The 20078-nt window shown below is 38.4% G+C and overlaps 2 protein-coding genes across 4 annotated transcripts in view; one reads left to right on the top strand and one right to left on the bottom strand.

The window, feature by feature from the left end:
* The window catches only part of LOC139686804 (E3 ubiquitin-protein ligase RNF13-like), a 113035-nt gene that overhangs the window by 85389 nt on the left and 7568 nt on the right, over positions 1-20078 (bottom strand). Inside the window, exon 1 of one of the 3 annotated variants that reach the window (XM_071583854.1) lies at positions 5969-6696. The exons of 1 other annotated variant lie outside the window; for it this stretch is intronic. The gene's annotated coding sequence lies outside the window, so the exon portion shown is untranslated. Of the gene's footprint in view, positions 1-5823; positions 5948-5968; positions 6697-20078 lie in introns of those variants that run through there. One more of the 3 variants, XM_071583857.1, reaches the window with a different exon arrangement.
* LOC139686805 (protein takeout-like) overlaps positions 1-20078 on the top strand; it is a 54422-nt gene that overhangs the window by 21425 nt on the left and 12919 nt on the right. Inside the window, exon 6 of the mRNA XM_071583862.1 lies at positions 12040-12237. Within this exon, the coding sequence (XP_071439963.1) occupies positions 12040-12237 (198 nt within the window). The remainder of the gene's footprint in view (positions 1-12039; positions 12238-20078) is intronic.

Below are 20078 nucleotides of genomic sequence, written 5' to 3' on the forward strand. Positions count from 1 at the left end.
TCTTTATAAAGATATATTTCTAGTGCAATTCAAAATCATGAATTCATAATCATATAATGAAGTTCACAAGGTGTAAATCATGGATATTATCAGCTATAGTCTTCCGGGCTAGGGTAGATTTTTGATGGACTAGGGTACTTCACACAACTTTGCTCCAAAACTCCATATGTAAATATATTTTCTACTTCATAGACCATGGATTCGGAAAATTGGGTCATTATTACCTTTTTTAATTTAAATATATTGTGAAAATCTACAAACTTGTATTTTCTACTATCATGGGCATTATAAATGTACACAAAGTGACTAATGGCGGAGTTTCTAAAATTTATGTCTGTCTGTCCTGTCCCCCAACCGTTAACTCAGAAATTTTAAAATTTTCGAGAACACCAGTATAAAATCTTCCCATATATATTCTTCCCATGAGCCATACCCACTTATGTCAACAATTTAATTGGCTTCTAAATTAATTACACTGGACAGATTGCCGAACCAAATGTCGGACCTTGGTAAATACATTTTAAGATTATTCAGCTTCTGAAGAAATCACCTTGGTTTTTTGCCTCCCTCAGTGATTCCTTATGGAAATATCGTGCGGCTTAAGATAAAGCAACATTTTATTGATTCGCGCATCGTGCTGAGTGACTTTAATTAAAAAAAAACAATGGAACATGACGTATTATTTGCGTGTGAATTAATATTGAATATGTTAAGTCTACTTCCGCGATCACCTCAAGGTCAATAACAGTTTATTGTTAATAATTAATATATGCATGGCATGCATTAATTCGATAAAACACAAATATCAATGTACCACATGTTACTTTTCTTATTAGCTACAGATAGACTCTTGCAGTTCCTCAAAGCTAAGGTCAGCAAATAATGGCGAAAAAGCTTAAACGGTAGTTGTAGTTTTTTATGGGAGGCCGATCGACAGCAGATGTCATTTGCGCTGCTGAAACGGTAGAGCATTTCCATTAAGCCTGGTAAGATGCACGGCTCTTTCATTAAAATTTCGCAATGGAGAGTTATGTTTTCCTTCATATCGCCAGCTCATCTCAAGTTCTAGGTCGTTGTTCAGTATCAATACTGCAGATCCGAGCGGTGCGGTGAGTTTGCACCCAGAAGCGTCAGCGGGCAAGGGTTCTTGCGTCTAAGTAAGCCTTCAGTTAAATTAATATATAATAATATATAATAGCACAAATGCGTATGGCCATTTCGTCGCCAAGATTCGGTCTAACGAAATATTAGTCTAATCAAACGCTAAATTTGAGGTAAATAATTTAATATCCTAATTTAAGTTTTGACCGTGCAAGTCAAATCTAAAAAAAGCCTATTGAAGTTGATTTTTTCTACCATTATAGTTGTGAAATTCATTACGTTCAAAACAGATTAGAACACAACACAACGTATTGATACTTTCCCTGTAGCATCGAAATAGAGACTGCTCATTTTTACTTATCAAGAGACACAAAAATATTTTCCAATTTCCAAATGAATGAGAAGAGACAAAGAAAGGCCTGAGGTCAGTGTGTTCTCATTAAATTATTATCATGGGAAGTACGTGTCTAATTGATTTAAGACGTGTGTGTGTATTCTGACAAAAAGAAGATGCAATGGACGGGTCGAACAGAATGTAAATTGAACGCAATAAGGCTTGTGAACAACAAGTTAAAACGACCATTTTCTGACAACCCCTGAAATTCAGTCAAACAATCAATCGATGACCATGTTAAAGAAAGAATAAATTAAGAACAAGTAGATACGTGCAGCAAGAAAGTCATCGTCTATATGTGACCCAATTGCACGAATTAAGGAGGGAATAAATTAAAATTACAATAGAAAAAGAGTGGAAAAAAGATAGTGAAGAGAAATATCAAAAACCGTTTACATGATAACTGATTTCGATGAAACATTTTACGTCATTGGCATACAACATAATTGGATCAGATGTATAATTAGATACTTGGACTTTTTGCATTCATTATATTCATATTTAAATATTATTGAAAAGTTCCAAGCTTTGAAAACAAACAGAAGTCATGGAAAACGCAATAATGTTTTCTTAATGCACCAATGTGCTTGTGCTTATGATATTCTATGCATTGTTACCAATTCAGCAATTTGTGATCAATTTCTTGCTGTTGCAAAAGGATATACCTGTATGTCATGAAATGCATGACAATATCGGAATGATTCACTCAGTGCATGAGTTTTAAAAAATAGTGTGTCATAGAGTCTGAATAAGAGATTAAACCTGCTTGCTATGCATAAAGACCATCCATTGACTGTAATATATTTAATTAAGACAATGTATAAACATTTGGAGAAGAATGTTCATGAATAGTCGATGATAAATGCCTATCAAATTTTGATACATACATCAAGTTAAAACGACCATCTGCTGGCAAGCTCTGCTGGACTAAAGCGTTGTGAAATCGATTATCTGTGCCATCCTGGGCGTAACTGTGGGTAAAATAGCCAAGGCGGCGATTAGGAACCCTTCAACAGGAATCCTGTTCACCCATTCCTCGCTTCCTCTCCTCCCAATGGTAAATAAAATAATACCCCGCGTATCAGAATTAGTAATAATAAATAATATATTCCTTAGTTTGGATACAAGCGTGCCCATCATTTGAGGTGCCACATATGAAACCCGGAATTACTGGGACTCGTTTATCAAAGCTAGGAGTCAATTTGTAAAACTTCGTATTACACTCGTGCATTAAAAAATAAAAATAATGTAAATAATCCAGTTGAAAATGCGTTTCAGTGGCTTTAAATTGCATTTTAGATTGTGTGCGGACAACTTGCCAACTGTATTTGAATTTGAGGAACAAGACTCCAGTCAAATGATGAAGAATAAGCTTTTACACACGATAAATATATTTAACGGGGTGTAGTTGAAACCTGATGTGAGTTTTCCAATACATTAATTGTTAAAATTTATTATGGCTCTGCAATACTGTGTATATTTCATATAACCAAATGCAGTGATGCGTACGGGTGGACTTTTGGGGCAATCTTTTCCTCTGACTACGTCCTTAGGTTTCTTTGGTTTGGGAACATTTTCAGCGTGACATAATATCTTACATGCATCTGAGAATAAATTATCCCCTGCTATTATATATCAATTACACATTTGATAACTTTTGCCCAACAAAAACCTATCTTAACCGGTAGATTACCGATAACAACATAACTTTCACTAACTTATTGCCGATAACTACGCACCGACTAGACGCCAGTGATAATGTAAGAATAAGATACCGCATCTATTTGAATATACAATGATACTACAAAAAGGTAAAATTATAAACGTATCTCTAGGGATAATTTATTATAATTTTCATACCGACTGCTATGATCAATTCAATAACTTCGGTGGACAATGAAGTTTTAAATGATAACTTTAGAATGGAATTCTAAGATAGTTTCCAATTAATACATTAAATATGATGATGCTCACTCATATTATGAAAGTAACGAACTGTTCACTTACATTCAAAAATAACTCATAGTAATTGAGGTTTTAGGGACGGCGAGATCACAATTTACAGTTTAACGTTGGGAATGGGCGAGGAGAAATTTCAATTTGCAAGAGGAGGATTTTCTTACAGAAAATTCCCAGTAGAGTTATCGATCGATTACATTTGCAGGACAAATATTATTCATAAGTGAAAACAGGTAGGGCTGATGCACTAACCCTTGAAAAATAATTTCCTCGTGTTTGCATACAGCGCGAACAGAGAGCCATTGGATCTGTCACAGGGATAATCCAAGAGTGCGCGCCATGGCCATATTTGTTATTTCAAAACAGTGAGGACCCCGATAATATTTGAACTATTACTCACGAGCGCAAACGACCGTCGCATAAACTCACAAAGCCCTTAAACTCATAAATCAGTCTGTGTCCACTGTCTATGAATTATTGAAAAGAGTAAGCTTCGATTTCTCTGCTATTCATCAGGAAGTTAATTGCCGATTAATCGCTATGAGGTTTCCACAAACGACTGAAATCCATGAATAATTTAAATCCTTTTGCAGTTAGTTTTGTTTACGATTTCTTTCATTGATACTAATATGGGGACACGGATTGATAAAATCTTCAGCAGATGTGAAACAAGCCGTCATTGGACTCGTTTTCCCACCTCTTCTCTCTATATGCTCTCTGTGAGCGTGAAACATTCATGCTTTCCAATTAGCAGAGAAGTTGAATAAAGGCGACAATAAACGAAAGACGTCTCTTTAACTCAAAACTTTAAACTTAGCAACATTGATAATGTAGGTTTTGACGATTCAAATACGAAAAATTTATTTAATTTATTCACAAAAAACTGCGTGAAATTCCGTTATATTTTTAAATTTAAACAGCGGAAATCAATGAGTTGTTGCAGACCAATTTTAGCTTACTTCCGATGGTCTGACCATGGCGGCGGTCAACCGTTCTTCAAATGGACTTTAAAAAATTAAAATTTTAAGGATTAAACACATTAACAATAGTTGGAATTGCCTCCGTCGCTATCAGGAACCAGATACGGAGGGATCACTTGCAATGCGTTTAAGAGCATCGCTTAGCCGATGTCATCCCCACACTTTTTATAGTCATGCATCGCGCGAAATTTAAACGCTAGGAGTGATAGAAAGTCTTGCTGTGGGTCAAGTAGCGCATGTACATGTATAGGCGCCAAAAGAGCCCCGAAGCATACCGTAACGAACAATATCTTTCATTATGAAAATACTTTGGGAATACTTTCGACTCGAGGTATTCTCATTTTCGTGCGCTACTCCATTCAAGGGCTAAGATAGATTAAAGTAAGTAATTAAATAAGAGTATTTTGTCATTTTCCCATTTTACGTTTAACCTAGATACCTCGATTTGTTTCAACGCTACCGCGTCATTATCAAGAAGTCTACTAACCGACTCTTGATAATGATGAGGAAGCGTTCGAACCAGTTGAGGTACAGGTGCTACTGCAAGTAAAATGCTGAACATTACAAAGCAACTTCATTTTATTTTCATCAAAATTTATAAAATAAATTCACTTATGGTTGATTGTAAGGAATATTTTACCTTTTTTGAGCTTTTACTCAAGTAAGGTCTTTCGAGAAAACTTAGAAATTGGCAGTGGACATGATCAGTTCTAATATCTCCTTACCAAACTAATTGCTTGCACTGTACGCTGAGGGAAAGTACAACTTACAGAATGTGCGAAATAAATAATGGAATGCTTAAATGATACGAAGCTTAGCACAACACAGGTGAAACGTTAACACTATATGAAAATACACATAATGCATTTAGTATAATCATTCACGCTCTCGGGTTAATGCACCCACTGGTGGAGAATCGACGCAACAATGTCATTCGATTTCACTGAATGCCGCTGATTCCGCTTAAGGATTGAAGCGTTTATCTCTTTTGCGATACCTCAAGAGGAAATACAGCGAAAAGTACGTAATTATCGTTTTATCCCCGCCAACACCTTCACTTTGAAGGGAAAATGGCTTTCTGGTAACATAAAATACCTGCATTCGAGAGACACTAGTTTGATTCGTGGGCGAATAAAATATGAGTTGTCACGACGAATACTTAACGATAATTTTTCGATTGTTTCCGAAAATTTTCAATGAAGTGAACACATGCGTAAACTGATCATAGTTCATTGGGTTTCATACATTAAAGAGCAAAGCGTACATTTGGGCAACAACGTTTTCAGATCACGTGAATTGCAATGAGAGAGATAGAAACGAAAGCAAGGAAGTACATCATATAGTGGGACTCAAATAGTCTAAGCCTTTTAATTTATCAGGTGCACTTACCACATGGATCACGTCCGTCTTCAGAGAAGGCATGGATTATCCAAACGATTTCAGTTACTATATTAGTTTATTTTACGAAAACCGTGAACACACGGCTGATATTCCCTTGAGTATATAAAACTCCACTAAAATATTTTCTATTCACCTCCGTAAGTTCCAGTGTACGACCGGGTACTCCACAGACATTCACTGCACCTCCCCGCGGTCAATTACTCAACTTGTTCCAAATCGACTGCACCAGGGATGCTGGACGTTCAATGATATTCCAGAGAGCTCAGACAGCAGAGATTCTATTGCCTAAGAACGATCGATTGAATCCACCTACAAATTTTTGTTTTCCACACACATTCTCATGGAGTTATCCTCGAAATGTACATTCGCACTCGCCCGAGGAACGATCACCAGCGGTTGGGCACCACTTTCGACCGTCCACACCCGCGAAAGATCCGAATTGACATACTGAATCGCTGGCGAAGTCACGGAACAAAGCCTTTAAGGTCCGTCACCGAGGTGGATTGGACCGGCGGGGAACGATTCGGAGATGCCGGCGAAGGGTCACCACTTGCCGCCAAGCACGACGCGAACAGAGTAGGATTCAGCGAATCGGTGCGGGTGAATTCTCCGCTGATTCAACGTATCCAACAGACCGCGGGACGTCCGCTCGGCGACCGTCATGAACCTTTTCCGCGGGCAAGTGAGTCGCGAATGGAACGGGGAGAGAAGATACGGAGCCCCGAGACATGAGATCGCTCTATTATCCTAAACAGTTTATCGCCGTCTTCCCCACTCTTCACGTTGTAACGGGGGTGGGGCGCGAGTCATCAGCGGTCGAGAGATGGTCGGCGGGTAGAATGCTGGTGCGGGCTTATCGCAGAAGCAGGCTAGGAGGGGATTAAGCGGTGTCTGTCGATCGAGAGCTCTATTCCGCGTCGACGAATTGGACGATGAGACAATTGTCGTGTCCTGCCGAGGCGGGATGAGAGGAGGGGGAGGGGAGAGAGTGGTGTGGGGAGGGCTGGCAGGGTGGGGGACGGGTCACGAGGACGAGTGACTAAACCACGCACTTCACAGCCGAATTCCGCACTACCCGTCTATTTCAGAAGCCACAGGGACCATAAGACCGATGAACTACGTACATCTGCATGATACCATGCAAGCGACCTCTAGTGTGTGGCAGAGGTGATTCAACATCAGTCTTGCAACATCAAAAATTGATTTTTACTCAATCTTTACTTACAGCAGACGTAAAATAATTCAGGAGATCATGATATCTGCAGGTTCATGCATTACGGTATCTCAGTGAGGTACACTTCTCTAGGCATTAGAGAGGAGCTTTTCGTGACAAGGACAATGAAATAAAGTTAGATGAAACAATGACAAAATACTAGCTACTTCAAATAAAAAGAGAAAAATACTTTTTTTTCCGCTGTGGCTGATGTGGCCTTGTTTAGATTTATCCTAATCCCTTATCGTTCATGGGAAAAATTACATCTTAAACCTGTTGGGTCTACACTTGATCTCTCTAATCTTTAATGCAATGATCTCTCTAATCTTTAATGCAATGATCTCTCCTAAGATGATATTAATAACACATTTTAATAATCATCGCTAGAGAGATATGCTTCCAATTTATGCATAATAATCATGTAAGAGATTCCGACTGTTTAATGTGCACTGACATCAGAACCTCCATTATCCGAGGTAAGGCGGGCTTGGCAACAACGTAAAAAAATAATCAGTATCGTAGGGCTAGTAGGTTTTTATGTGTCATGCTTCACGTTACATTAACTCATTCTTCAACTCTGCATACTTTCTACCTTCCTTAATTCCATTCAATGTGCCTGGTCTTTCCCTCCCTCTGTCTCATTTTCCCAATTTTCTCCCCTCCATTACCGTTTTCAGCATCTCACTGCATCTTGGTATCTGTTTTTCTTCGAATTTCTCCCAAGAGCTGTCTTTCTCGCCGTACCATTGCCAAAACTTAAGTATGTGTTCTCTTTTCTCTCCATTTCAACTTTTCTTCGAACTTCTCGTAAAACCTTCTCTCTTTTCCTACCGTATCTAGAACTTCATCGTTTGACTTTCCGCCCATTTTGCCTTTACCTTTCCTCTCCACGCTAACGTCTCAGAGGCTGGCATCACCTTTCTTTACACATTATTAGCAGTATTCTACCAGTTTTCTCGATATAGGAGTAAAAAAATGTTGAATAAAATATATTCATTAATGAAGGTTATCTATTTCCTTTCATTGGCAAGATTTATGCCTTTCGTCCAGTTTCAGTTCTCACTTCTGATGCCCGCGTCCTGATTTCAATGTTCGCTTGCCCGAGTTGAACTGCTTTGCTGCCACATACAGATACAATAGAAGTTATCCATGCACTATGTAGGTGAATCCGCATGCGTGGATATGTAAATATGCAGTATCTCAGAGAGTACGGGACACCGGAAAATAGGGTTCGGCAAATTTAGACACTAATCCAATTATCAACATGTTATCACCACCATTGCGATGATTGCCGGTTCAACTTTCAAAGGTCACGTGGATTAATTTAGAAACGAACTAGTCTTATCAAGGCAAGGGAAAGAAAATATTACCCTATTTAGAAGCTGTAATTTATTTACCTGCATGTATAAATCCACCCCGTACAAACATCACAGGCTCTCAATAATCGGAATCTTTATGTACATCGCATATATCGCATCATACTTCGTATTAACTTATTTTGTCGGTATCAAACGTACATGGAAATTCCCTACATCGGATGGAACTTTCTGGAATTTTGGCATTACAATCAACACTGCAAAGCAAAACCTACAGCAGCAGCACAGAAAACGCAGAAGAAGACCGAATTAATGGAATAGGAAATTTGAATTTCAGGACAATATTGGGGACAGAATAATTAGAGAATATCAAGCGAGAGATGGAAAGAGGCAATATAGATGTTTTAGATCTATGGAGGTGAGATGGAAGGAGAGCGGGGATTACTGGAGTGATATTTATAGAGTAATATACAGCGGAGGGGACGAGAGACGGCTAGGGGTTGCAATCATTTAATTAAAACGTAGGAAGGAGCATAGTTAACATAGATAAAGCAACAGATAGGATATTACTAGTAGAGATAAAATCTGAACCGACGAGCTTAGTCATTGTTTAGGTATACATACATGCCACCAAGCAATCATAAAGAGGAAGAAGTCGATAGGATATACGATCAGTTAGAGGACTTAATCGCGTGTTTTCCTACAGGGAAACATTTGATAGTGATGGGGGATTGGAATGCGACCGTAGGCGCAGGAAAAGATGGTGATGAGTTGGGGGACTACGGTTTAGGCATGAGGAATGACCGCGGGGAGAAAGCAATTGAATTCTGCAGGAGACAGGGGTTAGATATCACCAAAACTTGGTTTAGACACCACAAAAGGTGTAGGTATACAGGGAAAATGCCAGGTGACTCAGAAAGGTATCAGTTAGATTGTATTATATTTAGGTACATATTTAGGATTAGCGTGATCAATTCCCACCATTTCCCGGGAGCGGATGCGGACTCGGATCACAATTTAGTAGTTATGAATGATCGCCCTTTAGAATTTTTTAACACTAAACAATTCTGTTATTATATATAGTTCCATTTGATAACGGTATTGGGATAAAAATATAAAAAGATTAGCAATTGATATTATGCATTGCAAGCAATACATATTTGGGAATAAATATATCTTTCTGGCATCAAAGAAACGGCCTCTAGGCCGGAATGATACTCGCAAGGCAAATTCACTTCGAAAAACATCCAATTTTACTATTGCAATCAGGGCACACTGGTCATTCACACGCCATTTTGTAATAAATTTCTTTATTTTTTATAAATAATAAGAAGCCTTTGACATTGGCGCCACAGGTATCTTATTTTTCATCCATCACTACTCCGTCCCTTCCTTGGATATACCCCTGAATAGACAAATGATCCGCTCGTAATTTCTGATTGCGGTCAGCATGTCTGTAAAAACCTCTAATACACCTCTTTCGAACTGAGAGACAAGACTGGAAGTCGACTCGTAGACACCGTCGCCATGTAGCGCGTGCTGTTAAGAATTCGAGTTTGGATTGAAAAGAGAGAAGGAGGGAATGAGTTTGAACGGGAGGGGATGAATTTATTTCTTATTACCAGCTGTAAATTTATAGATGAATCTATTACTTCTATCAGAACCTAAGCTTTCTCGAGAGAGAGAGGCATCACCCGGCCTTCCGGTCGGCAGCTGAATGCCCTAGCCCTCTGACCACCTAAAAATTCCCAAAGAAATTATGTGAACCAAAATAATTTAAAAAATAATTAGCTTATTAAAGAGCGAAAATAAACTTATTAATTAGTTTTAATAAACTAGTTTCTCTCGTTCCAAACATCGTTGAAAACAGGAAGAACCTCATGTATGTTTTATCGATAATCATTAAATTGAATCGTGAATCAAACGGTAAAAGGAACGACACACAATCGGAGGTCGAATAAAAGGAAACAATGAAGGCACTCTCGAAGCTCTGACTGCATGTGATGAGTTGCGTAAGCCGGAAGATTCGCAAAATAGTTGGTGGAATAATGGAATCGTATGTTTTAATCCTAATACCTCAAAAAGAGTAGAGACTATGCGAAAACGGACGACGACAAGAAAAATGGAGACCCCTCGTGGCAAACTTACGAGCGATCATCGTTGAAATACGCACAGGGGCGTATCGCATGTTCTTAGGAACACTTCATTGCTCCACAAACGGTAGTAAAATAATACATATTTTTTGGAATTCGATGAAAAAATACGTACACTTGTTCACCAGCGACGTCACTTAATGGATCACAGTCCGCGGGGTCACTTTCATTGTAACTTTATTTCAATTGTTTACTTTAGAATGGGGGCCGTTAGCAATATAACTAAATTCCTTCAAATATTTGATGACACAGCATGGGCCCGAATAAAAACATTGGCATTTGGGAGGTTTGAGTAATGGTACCAAAGAGCCTTTCCACTTCATTATATGCTCTCATTTTTGAACGTATTTGGTGGAACATCCACCCTTATGTGATCACAAGGCGATTTCGACTCTTTATAGGCTTTACTAGGGACCAAACCACCAGTATACATTAATCAATAATCATCGATCATAATATCATATATCAATAATCAATAATCATTAATCATAATAATTCGACTCTGCAATCCTGGGTAAATAGGAAGGAGTGTGGAATGAAACACAAATATTAACTAGGCCTGCTACTATATTCTGACATACAATTGGGGTTGAGCTCATTTTAAATATACTGCGTCGTTATATTTCAAAATTTCCAGAGAATTTCGCCATGACCCGAAAAAAAGTACCGTTGGTTTTAAGGTTTTCTACAATTCTTTCACACCGCGAGAGCCTTCGTACTGATTTCTCAGCATGACCTATCAATAATTATATAAATATATAAACAAGATATACTTTTAAGATATACGTGCAGTATATAATTCATAAAAAGAAACAAAAGTAATAATATTTTCACTAACTCTTTCTCTTCCCCTAACTCTTATGAAATTCCTAATCTTTCCTGCATGATATTCTCCCTAATCTTACGAACCTCTCTTCAATAAAAAAACCCAAATCAGCCACATGACACATATCTTGTTTTTTTCAGCAAGGAGCTGTTTTTTCAAAATTGAGTGAATAAATAACAGATTTTATATGATCCATTCATTTTTTGCTTATCCGATTTTTTTATTAAATAATATTAAAGTGTTATTTTTAATTTCAGAATTTGTATCGCTAACGATAGAATGTTCAGGGATTTTATTAATATATTTAGCGCTAAATGATACGCAATAAGTTGAAATTGTTCAATGAAAATGTGCCCATATTTATTGGGAACCCAGTATCATTCCAACGAAAAATACTAGTTCTACTAATACTATTAGTTGTACTAATAATAGTACTAGGAGGAAGAATAATAGTACTAATAATAGGAGGAAGTAAATGGCTTTCGAAAAGAAGGAAATAGATTCTCATGTGCATGTTCGCAGTACCCTCCGGCGGTAAAATCATAAGGGAAATAATTTTTTCATCGAGTTGTTGGCCCTCGACATTTTTTCGCTGGATGCAAATTTTCCAACTTCCGCCGGAGACGATGCGACCGATTTAACCGCGCCGCCCTCTGTTTCCCCCTTGTGACTTTTCCTCCACGGCGCCGACTGTAGATGACGTCACTTCCGTCTGGATGGTCTACTACCACGAGACGGAGACGGTGGTGACGCCGGAAAGGCTGTCGTCCGCGGCCAACGGCAGCGCCGTCGGCCCTGGGAGAGCCATGGAAGTGGACGCGTTCACAATGGACCTCATGCCCTCGAAGGCCTCCTACTATTTTGACCACTTCCTCGACGGAGACAATGGACTGGGTGAGTATTAGCATACTCGGGAGTATTATTCTTCATTCACTCAACGTACGTATCAAAGTTAAGTCCTGGATAGTCCATAAGGATTATTAAACGAGACCGGTGTTGCATGTATTTTGTCGACACGGCGAAAACTGGAAAATATTTCTGCAGCCATTCAACTTTACCTAAAAATTAGTGTTTTATTGAAACGACCTTAAAATACAAAATTAATATTTGAAACTAATTTTTGATTTCTGAAGTTAGCTTACATACCTGCTGATTTTGAACGATCGCCAACGGCTTATTTCCCAAGTATTTCCTTATTCCCAAGAACTTTCCTTTGTTCATCCTACATTATTTCCTTCTTCATTTCTTCGTTACTTCTGTCTATTATTCATCCTTTATAAAATCTTATTCTCTTCCTTCCTCTACCCTGCTTCCCCAACTTTCCTTCTCCTAGCATTTACTTCAACATTTATTACAATGCTTTGTGAACTCACTTTTTCTGCCTTTTTCGGATTTCCCCCTGCAACTTCCTCTCTTCGTCAACCACATTTAAATATGCCTGCGTTTTTCTCTTTTAATGTCCAACTTATTTTTCCCGTTCACTACTTCCGTCTACGATAAGACGGGAAAGACAATCGAGATGATTTACTGTTGCCCTCCTCAATAGCGTTGTTAACGTGAAACCACAACTTTAATGGACGCCCCACTGAGGTCAGCCTTTACAGACGCCTCGCATATATTCCGGGACCACGAAAGATAGAAGCCGGAGGCTGGAGAAGATTGAAGATTTGCCAAAAGTGAATGCTTTGATATTCGCAAACTAATTATCTGAAATGTTTCGCGATTAAATGTTCTTCGGTAGAGGGCAGGGAGTGGTACCAATGGACGCAACTATTGGACGGGTTGCAAAATTTTGGGCTTTCTTATCGGCAAAAAACTTGTGCGGAAAGTTCAGGTGTACAATTCCTGAAACCTACCTGTATTGTCCATTAATTGGACGTTTGAAGAAGTCTACACTTTATAAAAATTAAAACTATTATCTTCTTCTACCATCTTCTGATTCTGATAACCCCAACCATTTTTGATGCTCGAAGTGTCTATCCCTTAAGGAAGAAGGGACCATAGGGTTTCAATTTCGCCCAAATAAAGACCTTTCTATCTATCTATCTTTCCTCCCTCTTTCTTTAAGGCTTAAAGGCGTGAAATTTTCCTTTCCGCAACAACTTCCAACACCCTGTACATATTGCTATATTCTCAAATCCATCTTTTCTCTTCTTCCTTTTTTAAAATTATTATTTTTTCGTTTTCCTATCATTAATTCTCATTGCCCCTGTAAAAATGTCCCAGCTGAATTTTCCATCATCCTCCATGCACTCAAATCAAGTCTTCAATTTGCACTCATCCATTCCCTCAAAAATTAAGTTCGAAGTATAAACGGTAAAGACAGTTGTTTCATTTCGTCCAATAAAAACGTTCGGTATCAACTTCCGAATTATTTCATAGGGCCTAATAAAAGTATTAGACATCCATTCGGAGATTGATACCAGCTGCTCTTCATGAATTCTATTTCAAGACAGACAGTGAAAGCCCAGTATGTTGTTTTATTTACCATCCATGTTTGCCGTAAAAGATATCCGAGTTATCGGGTTTCCTCACTGACCTGGGGAATAAGAGCACTCCGTTGTAATCGCTGCAGCAACAGCTCTACTTTCGAGGGGCTAGTGCGCGCGAGAAAATAAGATGATTAATGCCATTCTTAGAGCGTACATACGTATTGGAGCGTGTATATCAGGGAAAACGGAAGAGGCCTAGTGTTAGAGGACCAAAAAATGTAACCAACTCTTCAATATATATACTTCAGCTAAAAAGGAAAAAATTATTCCAGAAAATGCCTTCAACTTTTCACTATTTACATACTTAAGCAAACAATACACCACTGCACTTTACACTCTAAATGCAGTTCATAGCGTTTTCGCATGTCATCTAATGTAAAATCAAATAATTTCGGGGGAATTCGTGAATTTATAGAGGATATGAACGGATGAAGAGTTAGAAATTCAGTTTTCTGAAAGCTATGGGTAATATATGTCAGTGAAACTTCATATAATTAATACTGCTCCTGCAACCTCTAAATTGACAGCTGTGATTAGGTATTCCAGATTTGTCGCATTAAATTCTCTCTTCCGATTCCCAATATATGATTACGTTTTATTATTACTTGGTAGTCCACCGAATGGATAGGTTTTGCATGGACAAAAACCTAACTCCCGTGCCTACCTTAGTTTATCCCAAGACACTTCCTGACCTCACATTGCAAAAAACTAAGCTTCAATTCCGCATATGAAATGCCTATCTTGTCCTCCACCTTACACGCTTATCCACTGTTCAACTGTCTCATACAATCTTCCACGTTTCATTTTCTTTTGAAATACTCGAAATTTACTTGTCTTGCCTCTTTTGGAATTCTCCACCTCCTTGTATATAGTACACTGAACAGAAGAGGTGGTTGTGAGCATACCTGTCTTATACTCCTGCCTAGCAATCCCTGACTCACCAAACGCCACACAAGCGGAGAAGTCTGAGACATGTGCAGGTTGCGGATAAGTCGCCCTACCATCCGATCAACTCTTATATCCTGTAATACAGTCAATAATTCTATCCAATTTGCTCTTTCGAAAGTTTTATCGAAGTACAAGAAATAAATGTTTGCATCCTAATTGCATTCCATGTTTCTTTCCATTAGTTCAAGCATACTGCTATAGCATCAGGTGTATCTCTCCCTTCGTGAACTAAACTGATACACCCAAATTATCATTTGTCTGCCTTTATAACCTCTCATTAATTAGTAATTGCCACTTTAGCTGGGTAAAAAATCAAACGTATAGTTCTAAGTCCTAATATGATGCTCATTTTCCTTTTGTTGAATGGGAACTAACTTAGATTTTACGCAATTTTCCGACCAAATTTCACTCTCGTAAATGCTACGAATTAACCCATAAAAATCTTTCCTTCTAGGTTTTCCTACACTATTACGTAGATCTTCGAGGATGGTTATTAAGTAAGATCGAAAAAGGTCTTTTGGAACAACTGACTAACGAATGTAGTCGATACTCCAGGGATTTCAAGTGTTTACCTGATGTGCATAGCGATGCGTTTCTTCCTAAGATGCATCTTCCGACAAAACACATCGTGAAACTCAATGCAATAAACACTTTTTCTCTGCCTCATACTTCCTTCCTCCATACATTCCTCCCAACATGCCGACTCTTTTCCTACTACTTATTCGCTTGCCTAACGTTCATCACTCTATCAATTTTCATCATCCCATTGCCAATCACAATGCTCAGCATCCATCTTTCCTCCCTCGTTTGGACTTCTTAGATGATTTCTCTTTCCTCCCTCACCATTCCTAACACTCCCTCGTTTATTTTCCTTTCTCTTCACTTCACCTATTCCATTCTCCACCACACTGGCATGACAAAAACCTCCAATCTACGCTTATCGTCAGGCTACAAAACAACGCTCCATATCGAAGTTATAAAGTGTGTTTTCTTAGCATCCTTAGTCTCTTACCTCCGTGTGAAATTTTCTTTGCTCAAACAATTCATCTTTTTATGTCTCTACCATTATGACAAATTTGGCCCGAGCACTTCCAAAGAGGGTAAACTGTTGCACCAACCCTAGTTTATAAAATTCTATTTTAGTATTAAGCTTTACTTTCCTCTTTTTTAAAAACCTCATAACCTTTGTTTTGTTCACATCAATATCATCCATTACCTATCGCAAATACTTTTTCATACTCTGAGCAACAATTGCAACCACTTTTCCGGACGGTACACTAAAGCTTGATCATCTGGAAACCTAACTCATTTTGTAAATTCCACATCGACTTTCATTCCTATCACCAGTTCTTCCTATGCCTTCTTTGCCCCATTTTCTTCATATATACGTTGAAAAGCAAAAAAGGGAGATACTTCTTTCTTATCACCCTTCCTAACACTACCCATTCCGTCTCTTTATCCGCCACTCGCACCTAAGCAGTCTGAGACGCGAATACGTATGTTGCGGATGAGAAGTCCATCTCTCCAATCTACTCCCATTTCCTGCCAAACATTAATTAATTATAACTACGAATGAAATGCACTACATTGACACACAGCATATGAAAAATCCGAAAAAATTGGTATGTTCAACATAATCTTAAGAATACTGTCAGAAAAATTAAAATCTTGAACAATTAAAAATATTCGCTTTGAAACTTTAAAATATTTTTGTCCTGTGGTGCTTCAAATCGCCCTTAGCGAAAAATGTAAGATTCGATTCATCCCCACGTTTTATTCGCATGAATTGTATTTGAGCTCTACAAATACTCAGTTCTCGCACCACTGGCTGTTGAAGGAAAGAATTACCGTGGAATTATTTGTGCAGATATTAATTACATTTTATTTTTATACAGAGCGTATCTTAAAATATTAAATTTTATTTGGCCACTTGGAACGAAATGTGATTCCCTCTTTGCCATACTCCGAGAGTTAAAGCGTTTTTACATAGAAATTTGGCAGTATTTTACAATGTGATGTGGCTAACAAAAATATTGAAAATCGCGTTCGCCATTTGCATTTCAAGCAAAACTCTAGCCGTGAGCTCAGAAAAAATTGGCGCATTCAGGTGATTCATAATATTTTGATAATAACTGAAGAGTAATTCACAAATGGGTTTAGTTGAAATTTCTATATTTATTAGTCACCTAAGCGATTTGATCAACCATATCGCGAGGTTACTGTCCTTAAACTTCAATGAATGAATCCGCAAGAGACTTCAATGGATTTTGGCGTTGGCAGAGCAGCAATTCCATTAAAATACCTTAAACTAGCATCAAGACCGGCACGAGATCGAAATCTCCTTCTCATCCGCACGCAAGGAGTTCTGCGGTCTGTTTGGCCTTGAAGGAATGGAATTTAGCAAATGCTCTGCCACTTCGTTCGGAACGGAGAACTCGAGGAACGACCCAGCACAGAGGTTTCCTGAGCGGAATCAACCCTCAGCTCTTCATACGTGTTTCAGTTCGGCTTTCGGTCGCCAAAACTCGTGGGAGGGATATCTGTAAATGCAGTAGACTTTAGCTTAAATTTCTTTCTTACTTTCTCAAAAATAATTCCTACTTCTGCGAGAAGCAGAACGCTCGGACTCAAGGACGTCAGGATTGCGCGCAATAGAAATTCACATGACGTGCTCTCTATGAGCGAATTTTGCGCGGACATGACCAGAATAGAGTCACGCAACGAGTCATGCAGGTCGCTTAGTGTTGGATTATCGTATTTAAAAAGTATGGCGCCGAGCGTGGTTCTCTCTCTCTCCTCTCCATTCACGCTTGGGGAAGTAACATAGTGCTAATTTCATTGTCTGATGATTGCGACAATTTTTTTCGTACCACCAAGTCGATGACCCTTCGTTCGCCACAAAAGTAATGCTTCTCAATAAAATGGAGGAAGCTGAGATAAGTGCTCCATAGTCATAAAAGTCATGTTTTTGAGTTTTTTCTTGTACGAGTTAAAGGTCCCATCACTTGTAAGCGCAAGTTTTCTGGCGCGCTAAACTTTAAGTCAATACGGTTTACTCTGACAAATTCAAATATATTTAGGTTTCGTTAATTCAAGCAATACTTTAATTTCTTGTTTTGCCGCGGTGATAACTTTCTTGTGCATTTTATACAACTGGAACTCTATCCAACAACTTTAACAATGTAATAAGGTAAGTGAGTACTTAAACGCTCGATGAACGCATCAAGTTCAGAAACTTGAAGCGCAATTTTTTCATCTGGAATCGTAGTAGAAAGGAATATGAGTTTGGGCATGAAAAACAGGTACTATATTTTAATACGAGAAATACATGGCTATGTCGCACGTTGCATAGGGTTTTTATGGCAGCCGCTAGAATGAGAAGCGTTCTCAATACTTAAAATGACGCCAGGTGGTGAAAAAGAACATAGTGTAACCATCCGTTTTCTCCACGTTTGTGATGAACGCTAATGGCAATTCATCATCAATTGAGTGAGACATGCGGTAATTGTGTTATGCACGTGGAATATGAGCTGTCATAGGTGCGAAATTTCAAAGAAGGCCAATGTCGTGAAAAACAAACCCAAGAGGCCTCGGTCCAGTAGGTAAAAGGGATCCGTACACAAACGCTTTCAGTAGTCATTGAATCATGGTGTAGACTTCTTGAAAAACATATACATCTTAAGAAATAGTAGGCTGAGAAGTGCCAAAAGTTTCAAATTTCTAATGCCAGTAGTTTTTCTAGAAAATAACAGGTAACCTTAGAACTTGAACAGAACTCGTACGTATTGTCCCAAGCATAGGTACCTCAAATCAAGAGTAAAGATAGCGGAGTATTATTTTATTGCTATATTTAATAATACCTTATTTATCATAGCAGTTTCTAATTATTTTGACTAACTTTGCACATCTCGGCGAAGGAAAATCTTACAAAAATATAATGCAACAAATTGCATGATTTGATTCCTATTTCACACAGTTTTTGTTGACGAGGTTATCCAGAAGTATAGGCAATAGTGTTATCTCTAATAGTGGAAATGAATTGCCATCTATTTTCGTTTTAACGTGGTGTTTCAAATCTTTAATATACCAGTTGATAATACTTAAGAAAAGGCATTTTAAATCGCTCAACTTGAAAGATGAACGGTATTTTATAACGGATCAATGGTGCCCTTGGACTTCCTCATTAAAACGATTAATGAGGGAGTACGACCAATGCTACCTTTTACAACTTTACAAGGCTCGTATACTCGTAATTAAGTCCGCTAATCACAGCCTTTAAAAAAGTAAAAACTATTTCCCGCTACTTAAAGTTTAATAATAGGTGGTAAGCTGCTAGGTTTCGAATCAATGTACGTTACTTAAAGAGAATCATAACTCGCAGCTTAGGTATTCATGACAAAGCATGTCATTACTTTTCAAAGAAAATTACTCCAGCTAAATCTCTGAGATATCAGTTCCCAAATACAATGATTTCAGAGGCTTTGGAGAATAATACCATAGGTGTTTTTTATCGTGACTTCTTCTTTACTGGTTACAACGGAAAACAACGTCATCGAATTAAATAATCACCTACGATAAAGTGCTTTCTACTTAATTAACAGGGATATTTTTCAACTTACACATTGCAAAAATTAGGTACTGCGATCGCCTTTTATGTTCACAGAATATGGACACAGGTTCTGTAAATGCAACAAAATAAATGTAAGTATAAATAATGATATAACCACCACAGAAGCCTATTGAAATACATTGCATCATTTAAAGGAATCGTTTGGTTAGTAATTAACCACTATGAATACTAATGAAACCGCTGAAAACACACACTATTTTTGCCTGTGATGCACGTTAACCACGGGATCAGTCGTGGAATGGCACGGATATGCTGGAGCATTCGTGGCCTCCAAAAGAAGCATGCCTCCCCTCCAGATGTGCTCAACTGCGCGCAGAAAAGCGCAGTGCGACCGTCGGGTGAAATAAATATACCGTACAAGAGTTGAACGACATGATGCAGTTGGCAGCAGATAGTGAGAGGCCCGGTTGGGTTAGTTAACGCGGGTGGCGAAGGACTTCTGTGCCAATCATGGAGATGAGAAATTATGGCAAGGTGAGTCTCACTCCAGTGATAACCGATTTCGGAATTCGGGTGCGGTAGAACGGCGTGGAGAAAAACCCTGAAGTAGATTATGACGCAATTTTAGAAATGCGCTTCACCATGTACGTTTGAATTCTCTCACCAATTAAATTTTTGACGCGATCTCGTACCAACGCACACTTGGCCCCGAATGTCTTTTTTAA

The sequence above is a fragment of the Hetaerina americana genome, unplaced genomic scaffold (genome assembly GCF_022747635.1).
Source record: "Hetaerina americana unplaced genomic scaffold, ioHetAmer1.1.p SCAF_15, whole genome shotgun sequence".
NCBI lineage: Eukaryota > Metazoa > Arthropoda > Insecta > Odonata > Calopterygidae > Hetaerina > Hetaerina americana.